Source organism: Sus scrofa, chromosome 7, assembly GCF_054392235.1.
Source record: "Sus scrofa isolate SSC_HxYL_T2T_F1_AM1 chromosome 7, Sscrofa_HxYL_maternal_Yorkshire_Landrace_v2.0, whole genome shotgun sequence".
NCBI classification, from domain to species: Eukaryota; Metazoa; Chordata; class Mammalia; order Artiodactyla; family Suidae; genus Sus; species Sus scrofa.
Window position 1 is genome coordinate 52,331,059 of NC_139389.1, and position 25,207 is coordinate 52,356,265.

The 25,207-nt window shown below is 39.8% G+C and overlaps 2 protein-coding genes across 6 annotated transcripts in view; one reads left to right on the top strand and one right to left on the bottom strand.

Annotated features, from left to right (window-relative positions):
- Nucleotides 1-5,720, top strand: part of C7H6orf141 (chromosome 7 C6orf141 homolog) — an 85,156-nt gene extending 79,436 nt beyond the window's left edge. For all 3 annotated transcript variants that reach the window (XM_084966961.1, XM_084966962.1, XM_084966960.1), the window contains one exon: nt 3,357-5,720. The gene's annotated coding sequence lies outside the window, so the exon portion shown is untranslated. The remainder of the gene's footprint in view (nt 1-3,356) is intronic.
- Nucleotides 1,390-21,995, bottom strand: CRISP2 (cysteine rich secretory protein 2). 3 transcript variants are annotated; one of them, XM_084966737.1, is made up of 12 exons: nt 21,397-21,995; nt 21,117-21,319; nt 20,147-20,253; nt 18,970-19,008; nt 17,213-17,283; nt 14,838-15,006; nt 13,290-13,406; nt 12,431-12,518; nt 7,858-8,003; nt 7,145-7,242; nt 6,037-6,125; nt 1,390-1,988 (listed from the first exon to the last, which is right to left on the bottom strand). In XM_084966737.1, the coding sequence occupies exons 7-12, from the start codon at nt 13,299-13,301 to the stop codon at nt 1,861-1,863; spliced, it is 561 nt and encodes a 186-aa protein (XP_084822863.1). In that variant the 5' UTR covers nt 13,302-13,406; nt 14,838-15,006; nt 17,213-17,283; nt 18,970-19,008; nt 20,147-20,253; nt 21,117-21,319; nt 21,397-21,995; the 3' UTR covers nt 1,390-1,860.
- Nucleotides 21,996-25,207: the final 3,212 nt, after the last annotated feature.

Consider the following 25,207-nt stretch of genomic DNA (forward strand, 5'->3'; position numbering starts at 1 on the left):
ATAGCATATGCAATCTTTTTGGAATTGTGAACATGTGCGTCTACGTTAAAAACAAAGCATGGAGCTCCTGTGCAGACAATGGTAGTGAATCTGACTAGGATCCTCTCCAATGATTGGTGTGTAGACGCCCACGTGAGTTGTCTGCCTTCTGACCAGAGAGCCTGTAAAGGTGAGGAGCCTTGGTCATTGCTATCTTTTTCCACATCTTCCTTTGACTCTGGGCATCCAAGTTCAGCTAGGACTCCTCAGACCACAGGTTTCTGACACTGGGTTTAACCTCACTTAGCATTCACAAATACAGCCATTGTGTTACCATAATCAAAGCTTCAGTCTGAAGACAATTTATGCATCACCCAAGCTTCATTCTAGTCGTTTGTTATCTTCCCATTTTTTTTTCTAAGGATTTCCTTTCATCATCTTCCCTAATCATCTGTTAACCTCTCTAGTCCATCTCCTGGATTCATGTATACAATTATTTCAGGGAGTTCCCATTGTGGCTCCGTGGTAATGAACCCGACTCATATCCATGGAGATGCAGTTTTGATTCCTGGCCTTGCTTAGTGGGTTAAGGATCTGGCATTGCCGTGAGCTGCAGTGTAGGTCACAGATACAGCTTGGATCTGGCATTGCTAGGCTGTGGTATAGGTTGGCAGCTGCAGCTCCAGTCTGATCCCTAGCCTGGGAACTTCCTTATGTTGTGGGTGTGGCCCTAAAAAGACAGGAAAAAAAAATCTTATTCACTAGAGTTGAGCATTTGTTTATATAAATATAGAAGACACAGAGTCCAAATACGGCATTCAAACAGTAGTTGAATTGATTCTTTTTTCCCACCCTTTATGTGATTATTTTAATCTAGGTGAAATATAGTTTATTTTATTCTTGTTTCTATTTCATTTTGGATTTTTCTCCCCACCCTTGTTGATTATATTTTAAAGAGTATGTGAAACATTGACAAAATTCACAAGATAAAACTATATAAAAATAGAGAAGTGTCAATTCCCCCACTGATTTTTTTTCTATCCTTTTGACACCCTCCATCCTGCCCACCCCGTCGTTGATCATCTGCTCTATATAATCCATCTCATTCATTCCTGATACACTTTTCTGATGCTGCATGTACATTTTGCAAGGATGTGAAGGTCCATGTGTATTTTTTGCATTTACCATTCTTTTTACACAAAAGGTAGGACCCCAAAGCAGTAGGGAGGAGTTCAAAATGTCCAAGAGCAAATGTGAATACAACTGATTCCTTTTTGTTGTTGTTAACGTTTGATTTTATACGCAAATGTTTTTGGAAATTTTGCTCTGTCTAATCATTTATCTGAGCTGAACCTAGCTACAATTATATATGAATATTATAAGATGTTATTCGAGAATCACATCTATGTATTTTCATGGATAAGTTCTTTATTCTAAAAGCTGATTGCTTTTGTTTAAAGAGGCGGTCATAAGACAAAGGCCAATGTCAGTTTTTGAATGCATTCTTTAAACACATAAAAAATCATGGAGTAGGCATGACACTGTTACAGTCTTTCTTTTTGGTGGGTTGTTTCAGGAACCATGTCATTCTTTTAATCCAAGGTTCTCGTGACCATGTCCTGTGGTTCTACAACTTTCAAAGTCCTCAGCTTGATTCAATTAATTAAATGTCAGCTAACAAATTTGTATCGGTCCGAAGTTGTCACCATAGACTATGCTGCTTTTGTACATCGTGGTATGAAGGCGATCTCTATAAATATTCAGGAGGAAAAGGTGCATTACTGTTGGTAACTAACATGCCTACCATTTCCCTCCTGGTTTGGGTCAACTAAATGAGATAGCTTTTCTCCACTTAGTCCTGTACAGAGCAAACAGGGCATTTCAGTAGATTTTGCCTTCACATAAGCAAGTAGCCTTGCACTTTTCCTTAAGCAGTTCATGTCCACAGCCGGCTGTTTTCTTCAAGGAATCACAGTTACTAAGGAGATCTTCATACTGGCAAGTATTGGCTGAAACAAAAACAGATGAGTTACTTCGTTATGGTTTTCCTCAGAAGCAACGCAGTCCACATAGTCAAAGATATATCCTTTTTTTTAGACGTCACATATAAGTGCTATCACAAGATGTTTGTCTTTTACTGTCTGACTAACTTCACGTAGTACGATCATTTCTAGGTGGGGGGTTTGGGACTGGCATATGCACCCTGGATGATTGGCCAATGGGGACCTGCTGTGTAGCACAGGGAACGCTACACCCAATATTCTGTAATAATCTATGTGGGAAAAGAATCTAAGAGAGAATAGATGTATGTACAACTGAATCACCTTGTTGTACTGCAGAAACTGTGACAAACGTGTACATCAACTAGAGTTCAATAAAACTTTAAAAAATGAAAACAAAAAACAAAGGACATGAAGTAGACAGGGTTGGATAAACAAGCCACAGTCACTTACGCTATGAGGGGCCTTTCACTTCTGGAGGGACATAAAGAGGTGTCTTAGTTGAGCTCACTGATTAATCACTTTGTATTTTGAACTTGGTGATGTGTTTCTAAAATGAATTGGCCAGAGTTCCCATTGTGGCCCAGTGGTTAACAAATCCGACGAGGAAACATGAGGTTGCGGGTTTGATCCCTAGCCTTGCTCAGCAGGTTAAGGATCCGGCGTTGCCGTGAGCTGTGGTGTAAGTTGCAGACATGGCTCGGATGCCACATTGCTGTGGTTCTGGTGTAGGCCGGCAACTACAGCTCTAATTAGGCTCCTAGCCTGGGAACCTCCATATGCGGCGGGAGCAGCCCTAGAAATGGCAAAAAGACAAAAAAAAAAGAATTGCCCTATTTCTCTCCCTGAGCAAAGAGAGTAAAGGGAAAATATCTGCAGAGTCTCATAAAGGAGACACTAGCCACATATAGCTATTTAAATGTAAATTATTCTAAATTAGATGAAATTAAAAAATGTAGTTCTGAAGTTCCTGCTGTGGTGCAATGGGATCTGCAGTGTCTCTGGAGCACCAGGATGCAGGTTCGATCCACAGCCAGCACAGTGGATTAAGGATCTATGGCGTAGGTTGAAGCTGCAGCTTGGATTCTGATCCCTGGCCCAGGAACTCCATAATGCCATGGGGCAGCCAGAAAAAGAAAACATGTAGTTCCTTAATCTTACAAGCCACCTCTATAGTGTTCAAAGACCACATGTGACCAGTGGCTACTTGTAAGACATACGCTGTTAGAAAAAATCTCTGTTGTCTGATGCTAATGGGTGCCCTGCCTCAGACTCCAGGGCTGTCTTTCAGGAGAAAGTGACTCTAGTGGGAAGATAAAGATATAAAACAATGATAATGTGCTCTCTTTCTAATATGTCTTCTTGGATGCTCTTCAGGGGCCCCATACACAACAAATCTCAAATTAAACTCATCATCCTGGGAGAAAATCTGCAAATGACTCAAGCGACAAAGATGTACTCTCCAAAATATACACACAACTCATACCACTCAACAACAACAAAACCAATAACCCAGTTGAAAAGTGGGCAGAAGACCTACATAGACATTTCACCAAAGACATACAGATGGCCAGCAGGCACATGGAAAAAATGCTCAACATCACTAATTATTAGAGAAACACAAATCAAAACAACAATGAGGTACCACCTCGCATCAGTTAGAGTGGCCATCATTAGCAAGTCAACAAACAACAAATGCTGCAGAGGATGCAGAGAAGAGGGAAGGCTCCTTCACTCTTGGTGGGAATGTAAACTGGTACAACCACTATGGAAAACAGTATTGAAATACCTCGGAAAACTTAATATAGAACTACCATATGACCCAGAAATCCGACTCCTGGGCATAAATCTGGACAAATCTTCCATTGAAGAAAATACTTGTACCCGCATGTTCATTGCAGCCTATTCACAATAGCCAAGATGTGAAAACAACCTAAATGCTGATCAACAGATGGGTGGATTAAGAAGATGTGGAATATATATATACAATGGACTACTACTCTGCCATAAAAAAGACAAAATAATGCCATTTGCAGCAACATAGATGGAACTAGAGACTCTCATACCGAGTGAGGTAAGTCAGAAAGAGAAAGATAGGCACTATATGATATCACATATACCTGGAGTCTAAAATATGGCACAAATAATCTATCTACAAAACAGAAAAGAACATGGACATGGAGGACAGACTTGTATTTGCCAGAGAGGAGGAGAGGGAGTGGGGAGGATTGAGAATCTGGGGTTAGGAGATGAAAGTGTTGCATTTGGAGTGGATGGGCAAAGGGATCCTGATGTACAGCACAGGGAACTATTTATCTAATCACTTGTGATGGAATGTGATGGAGGATAGTGTGAGCAAAAGAATAGGTAACTGGGTTACTGTCCGGTATAGCAGAAATTGACAGAACCTCGTTAATCGATTATAATAAAAAATTAAAAAACCCCTCATCATCCTATCTACAAGGCTAACTATTTTTGGATATGGTCTCCCCACACCCCTCCCCAGAACCCTCCCCCATCAGCCTCCCAGGAAAATGGCTCTCTGACTCATCATTCAGGCCAGGAACTGAATCAACCCCAACTCCTGCTTTTCTCTTTCTGACCAGCACCAAGCAGCACAGGTAACAAACACTGGCTATTCTACTTCTTATTTCTCAGCCCTGTCCATTTTTCTTTATTCATTTTGCCAGGAATGTGGTCAAGACATTCAATTTCTTTTTTTAAAAATTAAAACCTTCATCTATTGAGTTAACGGTGATCTTAAAAATTCAGTTCTTTTAATACATTCATGAATTTTTTTAAAAAAACAGGCCCTTTTGCGACATGGGGCCCTGCACCACAGCCTGGTTCCACAGTGACTGGAGCTCCAAGGTGGGCCCCCACACCCTCTCAGCCAAGTCCCCATCCCTGGTGCCCACCCCCCAGAAAAATTAAAAAGAACAAAACAAAACAGGCCCTTTTACTAACTTAATTTTTTTTAAAACATTCTTTTTTGGCCATGCCTGCAGCATTATGGAAGTTCCAGGGCCAGGGATCGAACCTGTTCTGCAGTAGTGACAAATGCCATATCCTTAACCCACTGAGCCACCAGGGAACTCAATTTCTTTTTAACCCATGTTTTTCAACAATTTTCTAGCTGGCTTCCTTCCAACAGTTTCTATATACCATTGCAAAAAAGCTCTTTATAAAACATATTCTGATCTTGTCACCCTTTTGTCTGAAATCTTACAAAGGAGTGCTTATTGCTAATAGGATAAATTCCAAGCTCCTTAGCAAGTATAGCATTTAACAGAAGTAGAAATATTCAGAAATTTTTTTCCTTTAGATGATTTTTTTCCTTTAGGTGATTGATAATTTGCTACATCAATATTCATCAATATTCTGACTCCATAATTCAGTAAGAAAGAACGCTGACTAAAGATGAATGCATTTGAAAGGTAAAAACCTCAGTGAATGAGTCAACTCTATCATTCATAATAACTTTAATAAAAGTGTTCTAACTATAAAGAGCCAAGAGCTATGTTTACTTCTGTTTACGAAAGCCTTATAAAGGACATTTAAAAAGTTCCCTCCTTTTGCAACAATACATTTGTGGATTCTATGAACCAATATCCTATACAGATTGGATTTTGTGACTTACTTTATAGCTATATTTTCTTTCCTGCAGTGGTCTGGAACAATGTCTCTGAGGTATGCCTTATTCTTTTTTTCTCTTTTTATAATTAAAGTATAGTTGATTTACAACGTGCCATTTTCTGCTGTACAGCAAAGTGGTCCAGTTATACACACACACACACACACACACACACACATTCTTTTTCTCATATCATCCCCATCATGTTCTATCCCAAGAGATGTATGCCTGTATTCTTTTCATTACAAAGAATATGTAAGTTATTAAAGTGTATAAAATGTTTACCTAAGCATACTCTGTGGAGTAATCTTTTTTTTTTGCACAAAGACATTATTTAAATTGGTTATACTTCAGGAGATTTAATTTATAAGGTGGAAACATCAATGCCACATTGTAACAGCAAGTTCACCACTTCATACTTACTGCATAGTCCATCGTCACAGTCACCAGGGCAACTGGCACAAGGTGTTCCTTCTTTGTAAGGGGTATTCTTTTTACTCACATTATTACCACTGCAATTTAAAATACACAATGTCAAATATCTTTCACTTTGCTGTTGGGACAGTAAAGCTTCTATATGTATACTTTAAAAATTATATATACACATTATATTATAAATTTAATTATATTTAATTTTATGCATATATTTATGTATACATATGTATCACACACATATATTTACATATGTAAATATATAAATACATATATAAACACACATATATTTATATATAAGTATATAAATACATATGTAAAATACTTGTATTTATATAAATATATCAAATAAATATGTAAATATATAAAATACATAATTTAAAAATAAATATATAAATTTTATAAATATAGAAAATAAAAATAAAATATAAAATATATAAAATAAAAATAAATATATATATTTATATATAAATATTTATGTATACATCTACATATATTTTTGCCACATTTCCATCATGCAGGAGTTCCCAGGCAGGGATCATACCCAAACCACAGCAGTGACCTGAGCCACGGCAGTGACAACACCAGATCCTTCATCACGAGGCCACCAGGGAACTTCCAACATAAATTTCTCGATGGCCTAGTAGTACATATTTCAGTAGTTTGTGGTGTGTTTGTGGGTCAGGGAGAGCTGGCGAGGAACTTCCATATGCCACAGGTGCAGCTATAAAAAGGAAGAAAAGAAAAGAAGGAATTGACACCCTAGGGTTTTGGGTTATTCCCTGAGCACGGGTGAGTGCCTGTTTCTAGATTTGGCATTAGCAGTCCTCACTAATGTCACACTCTACGAGGGCAGGAGCTTGATGGTTAATGAAGGGGCAGTAGCAGAGTGGAGAGTTTCAGATTCTACTCTTGGAATCAAGACCTGGGTCTTCTCTGATAAGTTGAATGCATCTCATCTTAAAATTCCCAAAGATTTATTCTTTCCCTTTTTCGAAATATGCTTTTTTTTTATTTTGGTGGGTTTAACCTAAGAGTAGTTTAAAATATTAAATTGCAGACGGAATTACTGGCATGAAACTGGCGAGGGTATACTTACGCAGGACAGTATTGGCAAACATAGTAGTATTTTAGGTTCTCTTGATTGGGACAATAGGCGATTCCACATCCAACGCGGTAAGATGAGTACCAAACAAGCTACAAATCCATAAGGGAATATGTGAGAGGCCATTAAAGAAGAGGGAAACATATTAAAAAACAAACAACAGCAAATGTCAAATAAAAAAAGTGACTCTTTTAATTTTCAGCCATGTACCCTAAGGAAATATTTGAGTCACAAACTTTAAAATTTCATGTGCATTCACTACTTTATCCAGTTTGTGTGTGTATGCGTGTGTGTGTTTTTAGGGCTGCACCCACAGTATATGGAGGTTCCCAGGCTAGGGGTCCAATCAGAGCTGCAGCTCCCGGCCTACACCACAGCTCACGGCAATGCTGGGTCTTTAACCCACCGAGCGAGGCCAGGGATCGAACCCGCATCCTAGTCAGATTCATTTCCGCTGAGCCATGACGGGAACTCCTACTTTATCCAGTTATAGTGTTGGAGAAGCACAGGGTACTTCCTTACCAGGAAATTTGCAGACCTGGGGCGGGGGTGAGGAATGACAGTTCTCGACGAAGTACCAGCCAAATACCAGGCCTCTATTATGTTCAGGCTCTTTCCCCAAACTGAATCTTAGGGTGGGTCATCATTTGGAGAGGCCTTCTCTGTTAGCCCGTTTGTGGCAGAAGTTTTTTGTGGGTTCCACTTACCTGGGTATAATGCCCAACAACCGCACTGGAACTCTTCGGCCCTGCACCGTAGACAAAATCGTGGCGCTCGTCAAACCAGCTTTGGATTGCATCTGACCAGGCAGCAGGGTCACTGGACATGTAGAGATTCTCACCACATTTTGTACCTAAGCATGAACAATAGGGCATCCATGAGGGAAGCACTAACGTATGCGATGGCAAAGGAAAATCAACTATATGAACACAAGGACATGGCCCTTCAAACACAGCGCCTGCACTTGCTGACTGTCAATACATTTGAAAGGGGCTTCTGTCCTTATCAACTGCAAAGCTGCAGAGGTGACAGATCTACATAGGCCACGCATGCTGGCCACAGCAGGCAAACTTTGAATAGATTGAAAAGGATTTATTCTTTAAAAATCCTTCTTGGAGTTCCTGTTTTGGCTTGATGGTAACGAACCCAACTGGTATCCACGAGGATGTGGGTTTGATCCCTGGCCTGACTCAGTGGGTTAAGGTTCCTGAGTTGCTGTGGCTGTGGTGGAGACTGGTAGCTACAGTTCTGGTTCGACCTCTAGCCTGGGAACTTCCATATGCCCCGGGTGCAGCCCTAAAAAGACCAAAAAAAACCTTCTCTTTTTAGATTGTCAAAGATGCATTCTTTTTCATGCTAAATTCTTTACATGTATAATGACTTGCATGCTCTCAGCTTTGTACTGTATGCCTATGAACAGCAACAACCAACTTTTACTTTTTTTTTTTTTTAATTTTAAGGCTGTACCAATGGCATATGGAAGTTTCCAGGCCAGGAACTGAATCTGAATTGGAGCTGCAACCTACACTTCAGGTGCAACAACAATAGACTTTTAATCCCCTGCTTGGGACTGGGGATTGAACCCAAGCCTCTGCAACCACCCAAGCCACTGCAGTTGGATTCTTAACCCACTGTGCCTCAGTGGGAACTCCAACTTTTATTCTTTCTCGCCTCCTCTCCTCCACCATCAGCAGAGATTTTTTGCATATAGGCGAAATGAAAAAATGTTTATGATTATGATTTTATGGGAACTTTGGAAAAAATAAGGTTTACAGGCAGGTAATCTTTAAGAGTCTTAATCAAGAGGCAACTGACATGAGCAGGGATGACAGTTTTCAAAACTTGTAGCTCTTCCTTTAATCAATAAACCACAATGTCACAAGGCCAAATCCTTCTCAGAGAGTCAGGCAGGAAGGACCTTGCAGAGGGTGACATCAGCAGAATGGTGGAGCAGGACCCCCTGGACTCCACTTTGCTCAAGAGATACACTGACTCAGCAATAATTCACGCACAAAATTACCCTTGGGAAAAATCCAAACACAAAATTAAAGGCTTTCATACCTCGAGGGATATGAAATCAGACTCACTGAAGCCTGTAGGGAGATGAGAAAGACCTCTTGCTAGAATCCCTCCCCTCGGCGTAGTGCTATATGATAAGGAAGAGATTGCCTAGCTCCCCGCTTCTCCCAGAAAGAGTTGGTTTGTGTGTCCAGAAACCCAGATTTTCCAAGGGGACTCCCCATAGGGCTGGCTTATGTCTTGCTCATCTTGGAACTCTGACTGTTGGGGCCGAGTGGAGATGGTGGGTTCGGCTGGTAGACACCGTAATGCCTCCCCCTGTCCCAGCACAGAGTGAGGAAGTGAAAACCCCAGCTCTCAGCTTTACCCTGGGAGGCAGAGTTAATCAATGTGTCCAAAGCTCCAATCTCTCCCAGGCTACCCAAAGAACTGGCATCTTTCTTGCCAGTCTTGGAGAACCATCTTGCCCCCCCGGGGACACCAAAGATAGCAGTTTGGATTGGTAGATGCCATAGCTCCTGGAAGATGACTTAGCTGTCTCCCCAGCTCAGCACAGAGCAAGGAGATGAAAACCACAGCTGCCTCTTCTCCCTGGGAGGGGAGACGTTGATTTGGTCATCCATTGCTACATATTTTCCAGAGGCTGCCCAAAGGACTGGCTTCTGACTTGTCTGTTTTGGAATGCTAACTAAACCTAGCAGAAACTAGCTTCCCAGGGGCTAGTGAGAACAAAGACAAGAGATTTGGGCTGGCAGTCACCATAACCTCCCTTCCTGGTTCAGCACCAAGTGAGCAGACAAAATACCCTAGCTCTTACCCTCTCCCTGGGGAAGGAAAGAATTGGATGGAATATCTAGACATCCATTTCCTCTGGGAGCTGTTTGTGGAAAGGACTAAGAATCTTTCCTGACCACAATGGACCTGAACAGGCATTTCTCCAAAGATGTACAGACGGCCGACAGGTATATGAAAAGGTGCTCAATGTCATGCATCATCAGGAAAATGCAAATCAAAATCACAATGAGACATCATCTTATACCTGTTAGGATCTCTGTTAGGAAAAACACAAAAGACAGCAAATGATGGTGAGGATGTGGAGAAACTGGAATTTGTCTATGCTGTTGGTGAGAATACAAAATGGTGCATAGCTGCTGTGGGAAACAATATAGGAGTTCCTCGAAAAATAGGATCCATCAATCCCACTTCTGAGTATTTATCCAAAAGAACAGAAATCAGGACCTCGAAGAGATATTCACACTCTCATGTTCATTGCAGCGCTATTCACAACTGCCAAGATGTGGAAACAACCTATTCAATGTCCATTAACAGAAGAATGGATGAGCACAGTGGTATATACATACAATGGAATATCATCCATCCTTAAAAGAGAAGGAAATTCTGCAACATGAAACAATAGGGAGGAAACTTGAAGACATTTTGCTAAGGGGAATAAGCTCGTCACAGAAAGACAACTAGTGCATGATTCCATTAATATGAAGTTTCTCAACTAGTCAAATTTATAGAATCTAAGAGTGGAATGGTGGTTGCCAGGCCGGAGGGGAGTGGGAATAGGGAGTTACTAATCAATGGGCATAAACGTTCAGGTAAGCAAGATGAATGAGTTCTAGATATCTAATGGACAATGTAGCACTTTCGAGTCACAATACTGTATTGTACACTTAAAATATTTCTTTTTTTTTTTTTTTTTTTTTGTCTTTTTGCCTTTTCTAGGGCTGCTCCCAGGGCATATGGAGGTTCCCAGGCTAGGGGTCTAATCGGAGCTGTTGCTGCCGGCCTACACCAGAGCCACAGCAACGTGGGACTCGAGCTGAGTCTGCAACCTACACCTACACCAGAGCCTCAGCAACGTGGGACTCGAGCTGAGTCTGCGACCTACACCACCGCTCATGGCAACACGCAGGATCCTTAACCCACTGAGCAAGGCCAGGGATTGAACCCGCAACCTCATGGTTCTTAGCTGGATGCATTAACCACTGAGCCATGACGGGAACTCCCACTTAAACATTTCTTAAGAGGATAGATCTCATGCTAAGTTCCATCTCCATTCTGCCCCAATGGTCAGGGTTCCAAGACGAGCAAGACATGAGCCAGCCCTCTGGGGACTCCCCTTGGAAAAGCTGGGTTGCTGGACACACACAAAAATAAATGTTCTTACTACAGTAAAAGCAATTTAAAAAAGAAAGAAGTGACTTGCAGTCTAGAAACTTTTCCCTACCTTTTTTAGCCCACACTTAATATTTGCATTTTGGTGACTTGAAATGTAATGTCTACATGCCACTTGAAGAAAGTGGCATAAAATATTCTTGGGCTATCTTCTTTAATAGGGAAAGACAGAAACTAAGACTCTATAGTGGACTTGAATTTTTAAGATCATTTGTTTCAATCTTCTACTAAATACAATAATCTCTGTGATTTCATTATAATGTTAGCATCATCAATATAAACAATAATTCTACTGAGATAACAGGTCAATTATTCACTACTTTCAATTGGGCTTGCCTATGTATACATTATGCTTGATATTGTAAACCAATATTTTATATAAAGTTTATGCATACAAATTTTTTTCTCATAGTTATTGTAATCCTTGATGTGTCTTACAGTTTTTTGAGTCTAATACATTATTTTATAAATTATAAGTACATAATCTATACAAATCTCTAATAGTTACCAACAATTTTTAAAAAATGAATCAACACACTCAAAATATTCATCCTGATTAAAAAAAAGCTTAAATATTTTTAAGAGTAAAATTAAGGAATAATCCAACATAATTCAGTATATTTTGTGAATGTAAAATAAACCAATTTCAAAACGCCAAAGAACTATACAATATCACTAAAAAGTCAGTCAGTGGGTTAGAAATTAGGAAGTTGGGTTAATTTTCCAGTATGTGACATTACTTCTGGTTGTGTTCTTGACTAACTCCTTCCTTCCACATGGCTCTTTTTTAATCTTTAAAATCAGAAAAATGATTCTACATGACCTCTTTCCTCAGGAGCTGGTTAAGAGGAACAAATGAGATAGGGCTTGAGAAATAATCTGCATAATGTAAACAATCGACAAGCACAAAAAAAGTACTTATCATAAGTATCTTTCTCTATATTGATGCTTTGATTTAAAAAATACAGCACTATAAGCAACATTTATTCACAAAGTCTTCCTAATGCAATGCCCCGTAACGGTCCATTCTCTTTTATTTGTCCAATATTTTATTTGCTCATTTATTCATTTACGTACTAGTTTTTCGGTCATCTGGATTACTGTGTTCTAAAGTGCATTTGTTTGCCCACTTCTGAGCATTCGCTGATGTTTCTCTGCTCCATTCCTAAATGTCACAAGAGAAACAAAATACACAAAGATTCAGCTCCAATGAAAAATATGCTTTATAATCTGATTGTAGTTTGCTTTGCACTACTTTAAAACTTCCATAAATATATTATCTAATCGTCATCGGTATTAAAGTATCTTTGGGTGTGTGTATGTGTCTTTATCTGCCCCAGAGCACTCAGCTTCCATGCAGAGAAAAGTCCATAGGTGTTATGTCTAATGAGAAAAATATCTGGTACAATACTACCTACAGTGATAGCACAGCAGCACATCTCAGATTTTTTAGCAATGGTGCTACTCTGAATACTAATGCACATGTGAGGTAATCTAATTATATTTCACTAGTAATAAGCTGACCTAGATTACTGTCAATTCCATATGTAACTCACTGTGTCCTCATGGGAGATATCTAGCTTTTCTAGACTATTCCCTGTTATTCACCCTAAATGGCACTGATGCTGAAAAACAGGAGATTTCTTTATTTTAGACTAGGAAAGATAATGAACAAAAGTGTAATGGCTTCACATTTGATGTCTAAAGACCTGGCTTCCAATTCTGCCTTCCCAACTTATTAGCCCTGTAACTTTGATAAGTGATTCAACCATTATAAAGGAAAATTAATTTCTGCCCTGCCCATAACACGGCTAAATGCAATAGCAAAATAGACACAGAAATTTTAAGCCACAAAGTACTTAAGAGATACCAGCTACCAGCCGCCCACTCTTATCACCACTTGCCACACTACTTTCTTAATATCTCTGCTTCTTACCATCTTTAGCATGTTGCTGGCAGGTGGAGAGACTGATCTCCTTAGTTCATTGTGTTTAGCTACAATCTCTTTTTGGATTTGTGGTTGAGAGGTTAACAGGGCAGTAAAAGATGGATCCTAAAGGGAAATAAAATTAGGATTTTTAAAAAAAAAATTTTTTTAAAATGGAATTTAAGAAAGAGTAAGTTCATTCAAGACATCAGAGATTGCTTCAAAAGTGTTCAGTTCAAGCCACTGTGAGTTGCTAGGTGTGGCCAATAAATCGAGTCAAGGCAATGACAAATAGGAGCAAAGCTGTTTGAAGCTTTGAGAAAGGGAATGGAATTCATAGTATGACAAATGAAAAACTCTTCTGAGGCCACAAAGGCCAGTTTCTAGTTTCAAGGGAATGTTCAATGTGATTTTTCTAGACATAATATTTTATAATATTAGGTACAAAGATAGAGAAGAAGAACATTAAGACAGATTCATTCACATTCAATCTGGCTGTAGTAGGGGGCTAAGAGTGGACTTTAAGTTAAGACTCATCCTAGACTTTAAGGGGGACTTTGACCTGACATGGTATCTGTCTTCAGAGAAAGAATGTACTTAGAATATATTCAGAGAAAGAATGCTTAGGCTCAGTCGAAGTGCTTTCGATATTCTAGTATGATGATTCCGCCTGTTATAGGTAGATTTTATAGGGTCCCTCAAAAGACAGTTTTACAACATGAAACACACCTCCTAGGCCATTTGGAGGGAGCAAGGCCATCCATCCAATCGGTGGACTACTGCTGACTTTGTTCCTTTTAGTAACAGAAAAATAATGGATAAGGTATGAAATCAAGTGGTGTATATTAGTGTGTGTGGGTAGGGGAGGGGCCGGGGGGGCTTAAGCCTGGAGGTGAGATAGGGTGTGTGAATAGTTCCCACAAGGTCTAAGCAATTTGATGACCTTGATTTTCAGAAGGGTCTGATGTTATGGGAACATGAGCAAGATTTTGAAGTGTAAGTCAAAACAGACAAGGCCTTTGGGGATTTCTCCTGATACCCCAAGATAAGTCATTCTTTGTTTCCCCAATACTGAGTCCCCTTAAAATCCTGCAAATATTGTGATCAAAAGTCTGACCACACACACACGGAAATGAGTTCCCGTCATAGCTCAGTGGTAATGAATCCGACTAGCATTGGTATCCATGAGGACATTGGTTCGATCCCTGGCTTTGCTCAGTGGGTTAAGGATCTGGCATTGCCATGAGCCATGGCATAGGTTGCAGATGGGGCTCAGATGGACCAGACAAGTTAACAGATCATTAGGGAAAATGATGAAAGGAAATCCTTAGGAAAAAAATGGGAAGATAGCAAACGACTAGAATGAAGCTTGGGTGATGCATAAATTGTCTTCAGACTGAAGCTTTGATTATGGTAACACAATGGCTGTATTTGTGAATGCTAAATGAGGTTAAACCCAGGGTCAGAAACCTGTGGTCTGAGGAGTCCTAGGTAAACTTGGATGCTCAGAGGCAAAGGAAGATGTGGAAAAAGATAGCAATGACCAAGGCTCCTCACCTTTACAGGCTCTCTGGTCAGAAGGCAGACAACTTATGTGGGCGTCTACACACCAAGCATCGGAGAGGATGATTAATCCTGTTCTTGGGGTTATTTAAGCAAAGTAGCATATTCAAAATAGAGGGTATGAGTTCAAGAGTTGGGTTCTCACATACCAAGTTTATGACTGCTAAAAAACAAAGCAAAAAGAAAAACCCACTAAGACCTTTAGAGTTAGATTTTTTTTTTTGTCTTTTTGCTATTTCTTGGGCTGCTCCCGCGGCATATGGAGGTTCCCAGGCTAGGGGTCCAATCGGAGCTGTAGCCACCGGCCTACGCCAGAGCCACAGCAACGCGGGATCAGAGCCGTGTCTGCAACCTACACCACAGCTCATGGCAACGCCGGATCGTTAACCCACTGAGCAAGGGCAGGGACCGAACCCGCAATCTCATGGTTCCTAGTCGGATTCGTTAACCACTTCGCCACGACAGGAACTCCTAGAGTTAGATTTTTATGTAAAAATGGGTATAACTGTGTCACACAGTAATGCTGACAATCAAATGCGGTCTGTGAAGAAGTTGTGCTAATTTAGGATGACGTTAATAGAGTATTAATTTTCTTTGAGGATCACACTGAAGTGAATTAAATAAAAGGAAATTAGAAAAGACCTTGGGAGAGGAGGGCTAACTTCAGTTTTTAAAAAGCTAAATGGGTACACTCATAGGCCAGTGTATTCATTAGATATATAATTCAGGATAATATGTAATTTTAACTTTTTGATGGTCACATTGAAAAAGTATAAACTGGTGATACTAATTTAAATAATATATTTTAGGAGTTCCTATCGTGGCTCAAAGGAAACGCATCCAACTAGCATTCATGAGGATGCGGTTCAGTCCCTGGCTTTACTCAGTGGGTTAAAGATCCAGTGCTGCTGTGGGCTGAGGTGTAGGTCACAGACATGGCTCATATCCCATGTTGCCGTGGCTGTGGAATAGGCCGGCAGCTGCAGCCCGATTCAGCCTCTAGCCCGGGAACTTCCATATGCCTCAAGAGCGGTCCTAAAAAAAAAAACAACAGCAATACATAAATAAATATTTTATTTGTAGTGTGCTGAAGGATAGTACACAAAAATGATATTTTCATGTCCTAATCCCCAGAATCTGTGAATGTTTCCTTATTTGGAAAAAGAATCATTGTAGGTATAATTAAGTTTAGAATCTTAATATGAGATCACCCTGGAGAGTGGGATAAATCCAATGAGAAGTATCTTTATAACTGTATATTTTACAATTACATAATTGTATACATGTGTTACACATATACAATAGAATAGTACTCAGCCATAAAAAGAATGAATTCTGCCATTTGCAGCCACCTGGATGGCCTTAGAAATTCTCATACTAAGTGAAGTACGTCAGAGAGAGAAAGACAAACATATGATATCATTTATATGTGGGGGAAAAAGGATACAGTTTAACTTATGTGCAGAACAGAAATAGACTCACCAACTTTGAAAACAAGGTTATGGTTACCAAAGGGGACAGATGGGGGGGGCAGGGACAGATTCGGGGGTTGGGCATATGCACACTGAGGTATACTGAATGACGAGCCAACAAGGACTTGCTGTATAGCAGAGAACTCTACCCAGTATCTGTGACAATCTACACGGAGAGAGAGCCTGAAAGAGAACGGATGTGTGCACATATGTAACTGGATCGCTCTGTTGTATTGCAGAAGTGATCACAACCTTTAAAAAACGAAGAAGAAAATAAGAGACAGAGAAGAGAAGGTGATGGAGAGTTGGAGGCAGAGACTGGAGTGATGGAGCCACAAGCCAAGGGACACCAAGGATTGGTGGAAGGCAGCAGAAGCGAGGAGTGGGACCTAGGATAGCCTCCCTCTTTGCTCCTCCAGAGGGAGCACAGCCCTGCTGACACCTGATTTCAGACTTCTAGCCTTCAGGACTGTGAGAGCATAAACGTCGCTTGTGCTCAGCCTCCAAATTTGTGTTAATTTCTTAACAACAGCCCTAAGGACCTAATACATTACTTTATGTTCCAAAGTATCATTTCATCATGTACTCAATTTAAAAATAATGAAATATATATATTTTTAACACCAAATCTTTGGAATTGGGTGTGTATTTTAAACCCACAGGACATCTTGTTTTGGAAAAGTCACATTTCAAGTCTCCAAGAGCCCTGTGTGACTAGCGGCTGCAGTACTGCCCACTCATCCTTAAATTTTTATTTAGGAAATTGTGTTAAGTGCTCTGAGCTACCAGTGAGTACTTGCGATGTATCAGACACTCACTTTTTCCACTCTCAAGGTGCCTTGCCATCCCACAGAGCTGCCTGGATAGCTTTGCAAAGATTTTCCACTTTAATCTTACCTTTCCTTCAGTGGGAAAAGATGGTAGCAGCACAGCAGCCAGAAACAGCACCATTGGGAGTAAAGCCATTGCTAGGAAGTAAGTCAAAGAGAACAAAGCTTTGCATTGAAACATGTAGTAAGTGGACCTCTGGCTAAGAGGGAAGAACCAATGCAATGATCTTGGTTATCTCCAAGGAACTGTGATTGCCAAATTCATAAGTGATGTGACAAGAGAGGATTGTCATACGGTGCCAGAAGAATCATGGTGGAACCAACCTTATCTCTAAAAATTAGCTGAAGGACTTGACTGTTGCCCACCAATGACACCTGTAAAGGCTAGGGACATTATACCTTCTTTTGCCCAGTTCTATCACTTCTAAGGCCATCAGAAAGAAAATATGGGAAAAAAACCCAGATTTCTTCACAGTTGATTATGAAACTGCATTGATCATTCATCTCAATTTGGTGGAAAAGTTTATTTTTGGTGTGTATCATCTCTTAGTTCCCTCTTCTCTATAAAAAGTACATCTGTTTGTCCTTTCATTTACACACTAATCAAGATTCCAGGATTGGGACAACACGGAAATAAATGTACAAACACTTCATTAATAATTATTTCTCCAATGGAAATATTAGACATTGCGTTTATTTTATTCCTTATATGTCTATATTTTCAAATTTCCCAGTATAGAAAAAATATAAATGGAACTAAAGTATTGAAAATGTAGCCTCTTCAAATTTGTTGAATCCATGATTGGGTACAAAGGTTGTTTAATATCTTCATTAACTTTTAAAAAGACACCCAGCATTGGGGTACCCAGGTTGTCCTTTCTCAATGTGTCAAAAAATCCTTGGTCCTTTAGATGAAGCAATAGGAAAACCAAGTTTAGGAAGCTTTCATGTTCCCATTCCCACCTTTAGTCATATAAATTGCTCACTCTGTAAATTAAAGGAATGCTGCCTTGATTTGTTTTATTTCTATGAGATTGGTACTCCCAAATTCCTGGAGGCAAAGAAAATTCTAAACTATTTATCTGTGGTACTTCTCAGGCTTTATTGATTTGTAAGTGGACAATTGATACCTATTCGATGTATTGACTTTCTCCCCAATAGTGCGATCATCAAAGTGAGAGGAGTGAGTATTTATTGACAGTAGATGGTAAAATCCCATGTCTAGTTTCACTCTAATACCTCCGTGGGTATTAGAGTGAAACTAGACATGTGTTACAGATGAAAGAATTGAGGCTTAGCAGAGTTAAGTAACCTATGCCAATGGTAAGCTCTTAAGTAATGTCACAAATTAGCTTTCATTCAATTATAATGTCCAAGTCAATGCACACTGCAAGGAAAACGTATTTTCAACTGGGAAAAATCAATCATTTTGCAGCCCAATGGAGATACTCTATTCTTATTTTTATAATCCTTGTATTAATATATAACCAGATATGTTCATAGTAAAACTTACTAGCATGGAAGAATATATATTATGTACAAATTATCATACTTGACTTTTTTCTATTAAAGATAGTTGTATCATAATTGTTTCAATATTATAAACATGGGAACAATTTATATTACATATTTTAGAATGAGGTGCAAAAATTCATTTATTTCAAGTTGATAGAGTAAAATTAACTTGAGATTGTTCTCTCAATATTTATCCATAAAGTTTGAAAATCATGGATACACTTGTTAAATAAATAAATTGACCTTTGGCAAGAGAAAAATGACTGACAAATACAATGTTCACACTTAACTAAATGAGTTATCACTCACTGTTGGTTTTCAAAGCTGGATGAAGTAACTGCGTTGTCTCTAGGAGGAAGGAAGGTACAGAGAAGCTTAGAGCTCAATATAGGCTATGCCTATTTCTGTTTTAGTCAACTGGTTCTGCAAATAAATCTAAGTTAATACATTTCCAAAACAGAACTTTTCACACCAGTAGCTTCCAATTTCATTGCCAGTTATCTGATGTTGCTTTCGACGCAATTTGCTTTCCACATAAGTAAAACATACCCTCTCTTCCCCACCACCTCTCCTCTCTTCTTATGCATACTAAAATCTGGATGCTGCCTTTTCAATCTAGTATTTTTAAAATAACCACCAAGACTGGCTAATCACTGTGAAGGTAACCAGGATCCCACCTTAGAGCTATACTTCTGTGGCTCAACTTCCTACGACTTTTACTTCCCAGTTACCAACTTTCTAAACTTATTGGATAAGAGCATCATATTTGGAAACCATCAGTTCTGGGAAATCTTCTCTGAGCCTCAGTTTTCTCTTCTGTAAACAGTGGATTCTCATATCATGGATTTTCTTTGAACACTGAACCACATAATATACATAAAACACCTAATATAATGTCTGGCCTATAATACTCAATACATGGAAATGATTAATGTTTTTTATGATCCTTTGCAATGAGTGGTAGTTTGCTGAGCCCAGAAGCTCTTTCCATAAATGAATGATGTTGGAATTGCTCATTTCAGAAGTGCTTACAAAATCTGTTATTACTTCCAGGTGTCATAAGAAAAAAAAAAAAACAGTATAGTCTAGTCAGATATTTAAATAGTCAAGGCCCAGTTCTACTGGAGACCTTCTGGCTATCTTCAGGAATGTGATCTAACATCGGGACTGTTGTATGCTCATCAGCTCACTGAAAGACACACACGAGCCTGATGATTTTGTGTAGCTTAAACATGCTATAGATTTGCAGTAGATGACATAAACAATTCAAAAATTCCAAAGACCAAGAGGCCACATAGTTCTCCCTGCCACTTTCCTCTCCCTGCTCCCTCACTCACCTACTCTATAACCATTTTTGCCGCAACAGTGAAAGCAATGACACTTTTGGTGAGTCTATATTTAAAGAAAAATTGATATTTTATTCCTGTAAACCCACATTCATACATAGTTGAAAAGCTGGCCTCCACTGTTTTACTTGGATACTTACTAATGGAAAAGCACAGTGTCCTTTCTTGCAGGTGTTTTAAGACCAGGATGACATGGTTCTTCTGGGGTGGAGGGGTACAGGAAAAGCCTGGTTTATGGTTTCATAGTCTTGGAACAGGGAAAAGAGAATATTTAAAATAAAGATGTGAAGAAGAGATAGGCAGAATCAATAATCTATGTCACAAAGTTAAAACTTGACTCAGCTGTTTAGTATTGATCTCAACACTTCACTGTATTTATTTGATCTTAACCATTAAGACGATAATCTCCTGAGAACAGATTGTGTTTTTTTGTCTTGGTATTTCCTTCAAACACTAACAAAGAAGCTCAGTTAACCATTGGTTGACTTCCTTGGGATATCACAGTACATTTTCAGACCCTCCAACGCCTTATCTGGGCCTCCAATCCATTCACTCTTTAGAAGATAATTTTTCTAAATATGTCACATACATGTTGAGTAAATGTGGGGTCACACCTGTATCTCTTCATGTCTTTGCCTGGAAGCCAGCAGATTACATAAAATCCAGAAGAAGCCACAGCCATATTTCTAATTATTTATAATATATAGTTTCTAATAACTATTCATTCAAAACATACATAAGAAACTAAAAGTCTTAGTTTGATCTCATGAGAAGCCAGAGTTAGAAATGACTTCAGGTTTCTGCTAAGATTCAGAGTTTCACACAAATACAATGATTCGTCTTTTTAAGACAGGTAAAGAGTTTCAATAGGTACATCTAGATAGGATGTCCAAAGTCTTTGGTGGCTAGGTGCTAAGCAACAAAACTGACCAATCTGTCCTCTGTGTGAACTGGATCAGCCCATATGTCAACTTGAGCACCAGAAAAGGCATCAAAGAGCATAAGACCCCCCCCCCCCCCCCCCCCCCCCGCCCCGGATCTTTCTCTGCTCCGTTTCACTCCACCCCAGCCCTGGGTACTTCCACTTTACCAGCCTGCTCTAATTCTTACCCTAACTCCAGAGCCCAGATCTTCCTGCTGGAGAGCAGGAGCCAGAGACCCGCTGCTCTTCCTCCCTCCTCCAGTGAGTGTAAAATGCCCCGCCAGCCACAAGCGGGTGACGTCAATCACCGTTACCGGGCTTTATGCCCTCAGCAACGTCGTCAGTCAACCGAATTATTCGCACAACTCCCCCAACCCTCGCCAGGGATGCGCTGTGAAAACCCAACACATTTTCTCGTTACCATCATTACCATCACTTAATGAGGAAAGTAAATATCTGCTCACATACCTGAACAGAATGCAAGGAGGACGGAGATGATATCACAATTCAAAATGTCTGGGGCCGGGGGCGGGGCGGGGGGGGGGCGGGGTGACTGAACAAGGAGGCACTCCTTTCCAAACAAGATCTGATGTAACGCATGCCAGAATTTAAAGAGCAAGCTGGAAAAGTCCATAGAGGAGTTTGCCTTGTCTCCTAATACCAGTGTGGTGTCACCCAAGGTTATATAGATAAAGTTGGCATCTTGAAGGTTTGCTCATAAACACCCATCTTGTTCCCTTCCACAGCAGTGTTGTTATGGAGAAATTCAAGAAGAGTAATAGGAACAAGTTTTAGAAAAATGCCCGGGTTTCTGATCCAAGGCTCCTGGCTTCAAGTTCAGCAGGTGTTGGTTGAAGACATACTGCCTCTTTTCATGGAGGGCAGATGAGCAATAGGTGATTTTCTCCTTAGTTGTTTTTAAGATTGGAAGGAATGAATTAACTCATTACTTAGAGGATAGGTTTGGTCAAAAGATGTCAAGATCTGTCACCCATTAGCTCTCTGATGCAAAGAGGCTTGACATTTCTCATTCCAACCCTTAGACTCACAGAGGCACAGCTGTAGCTACAACTGCTATGTTTTCTGCTCCTGAGTGCACCATTTTCCCTTGGCAACGTTGAAATGCCAAGGGACCAATGCATTGACATTATTTTTGTTCTCCTTGAGTGCTATTTCAGTTCAAGTACAACTGACTAAAAGAATCTTGGAATTTATTTATTTATTTATTTTTGTCTTTTTGCCTTTTCTAGGGTCACTCCTGCAGCATATGGAGATGCCCAGGCTAGGGGTCTAATCGGAGATATAGCCGCCGGCCTACGCCACAGCCACAGCAACGCGGGATCCGAGCCACGTCTTTGACCTACAACGCCGGATCCTTAACCCACTGAGCAAGGCCAGGGATTGAACCCAAAACCTCCTGGTTCCTAGTTGGATTCATTAAGCACTGAGCCACGACGGGAACTCCAAAATCTTGGAATTTAGAAGTCATCCTAGACTGCTTTATTGTTATGGTTACAAGCAATCAACGTTTATTCCTGAGAGTTTGCCTTTCTGAATGTTTATAACGACCCTCTCTATTTCTCACAACTATCTTCATTTTTTCATCATATCTTGCTTAAATTTAACACTTCAAATACTTCGATCCACAAAACGGCTGTTCAACTTGTACTAAATCAGATTGCTCAGGATGTTGGTTCTTCTTTTAGAGCATAATCGTTCCTTGTTATCTAGTAATAGTCTATACTTTACTATGAATTCTCTGTTTTTCATTCTTGGTGCTGCTATACATGTCATTATCACTTGTTCCCATAGATGATGTCAGAATGGGAGCAACTTGAGTGTTGCAGTGATGGAGACGGTCAGTGAGCATGTATTTGAGACCTTGACCATGTCCCTGTTGGTTATTGCTGTATTTCCAAAAGCCTGGCACAAGACTAGTTACATTGGTGGTGTTTGTAAATATTTATAGAGTGAGTAACTATTGACCTGGTCTAGATTCTTAGAGAATGCAGAGAAAAGGTCACATCTCTTTTTTCTAAGACCTATAGTCCTGAGAGAAAGACACACATATATAAACATTACCAGGTCTCGTAGTTTAGTGCTAGGTAGCTGGAACAGAAAATCTATACTGCAATTGGGAATTCTGTGCGTCATATTTTCTGAGTCAAAAAACTAAATTGTAGAGTGACATTTGAATTGCTTTGAAAAATACATATGACTTTATCAGAAAGAAAAAAGTGTTATACACTTGATTAGGAGAGTGGGAACAGACAAATCGATGCATCAAGAGGCATCTTTAATCAGGACAATAGGTGTTGAAAATGGTGGGGAAACTGTGACGTCTAAGGAGATTTACTTCTTTGTATAATGGGAACGTTGACGTTGAGAGAGCTGGGAAATAATGATCAAATATTGTTTTATGAAAACTAGCTGTTAGCATTGCGCAGGTTGCTTTGCAGAGCTGAGAAATCAGTGACAGGGAAAAGAGGAGTGTGGTGACAATTTCCCTTTTAATATTAGACCAGTAGAACCAAATGTTGGGATGAGAAGAGATGAAAACACAGTGGTGATGATGAATTTAGTATGGAGGGAAAGTCCAGAATGTTAAGTCCACATTTGTTGGCAAGCACATAGAAAACCCATCTCCATTCCCTAGGGAAATGGGTCAGGTGCTTCTAAACATTCCTGTAAAATCCGAAGTTAGCAGAGTGCTGAGACAAAAGGAACAGGGTTGAAAATGCCTGGGAGTTGGGAGGACTGGGTTCTTGCATGGATTCTGGTGAGAAATCCTTGCAATTTTTATCCTGCTCCTCTGTAAGTAAGAGACTCCCCACCTCTCTCCTTGTTACCATGGGACCTTGCTAAACATCCTTATTAAATTTAGTAAGTAGGTTTTTGATAGATTCTTTTGGATCTTGACAAAAATAGATTGTTTCAATCTGCAAAGACAGTTTCTACCCTTCTAATCTATATGCCTTAATTTTTTTCCCTTAATTTTATTGTATTAGCTATATACCTAAAATGTGAACAGAGTGGTGCAAAGTGACATCCTTGCCTTGTTCCTGACAGTGGCTCCCAGACTGAAAAGTACTACAACGACATTATCACCTGGAAATGTTGTAACAACAAAGCATTCGGTCATTCACCACTAAGTGTTCCCGCTGTGGTTCAGTGGTTAACAAACCCGACCAGGAACCATGAGGTTGAGAGTTCAATCCCTGGCCTTGCTCAGTGCGTTGGTGATCCAGTGTTGCTGTGAGCTGTGGTGTAGGTCACAGACGTGGCTCGGATCCCACATTACTGTGGCTCTGGCTATAGGCCAGTGGCTACAGCTCCAATTAGACCCCTAGCTGGGGAACCTCCATATGCCATGGATATGGCCCTGAAAAACACCAAAAAAAAAAAAAAAAAAAAGCTAACTGGAGGACTTTATAAGATGTTCTTTGTTAAGGGGAGGAAGTTACCTTCTAATTCATGGTTTTTTGAAAATTGTTTTCATCAAGGGTATTGAATTTTATCAAGTGCATTTTGGGGGCATCTTTTTTTTTTCCTGCTTTTTAGGGCTGCATCTGTGGCATATGGAAGTTCCCAGGTTAGGGGTCAAACCAGAACTGCTCTTGCCACCACAGCCACAGCAACGTGGAATCCTTAACCCCCTGATCGAGGCCAGGGATCAAACATGCATCCTTGTGGATACTAGTCTGGCTCTTAACCCAAGAGCTGCAAAAGGAACTCCCTTGGGGGCATGTTTTTGATAATCACATGATGTTTTTATTTTATTAATATGTGTCATCACATGAATCGACTTTTGAATGTTGAAACAACCTTTTATTCCTGGGATAACTTCACTTTCTCTTGGTGAATACTCTGTTTCTAACGTTGTATCCAGGTTCATGAGGAATGATAATACAAGGTTTCTTGTGATGTCTCTGTCCAGCCTTGTTGCATGGTTATACTAGCCTGTCATGTCATATCTCAAAAGCGTACAATATACATGGTAGACATATAAGGATTGTCATATACATCAATAATCTAGTGCAGTTTAATTTAATTTCTATTTGAGTCAATAGTCTCTTGTTTCTTTTTTTAAAAAATTATTATAGTTGATTTACAATGTTCTGTCAATTTCTGCTGCACAGCAAAGTGACCAAGTTATGCATATACATACCTTCTTCTTCTATATTATCGTCCATCCTGCTCCATCGCAAGTGATTGGGTAGAGTTCCCTGTGCTGTAGAGCAGGATGAACTTGTGTCTTGCTTCCACTCTTGTCTTCTTC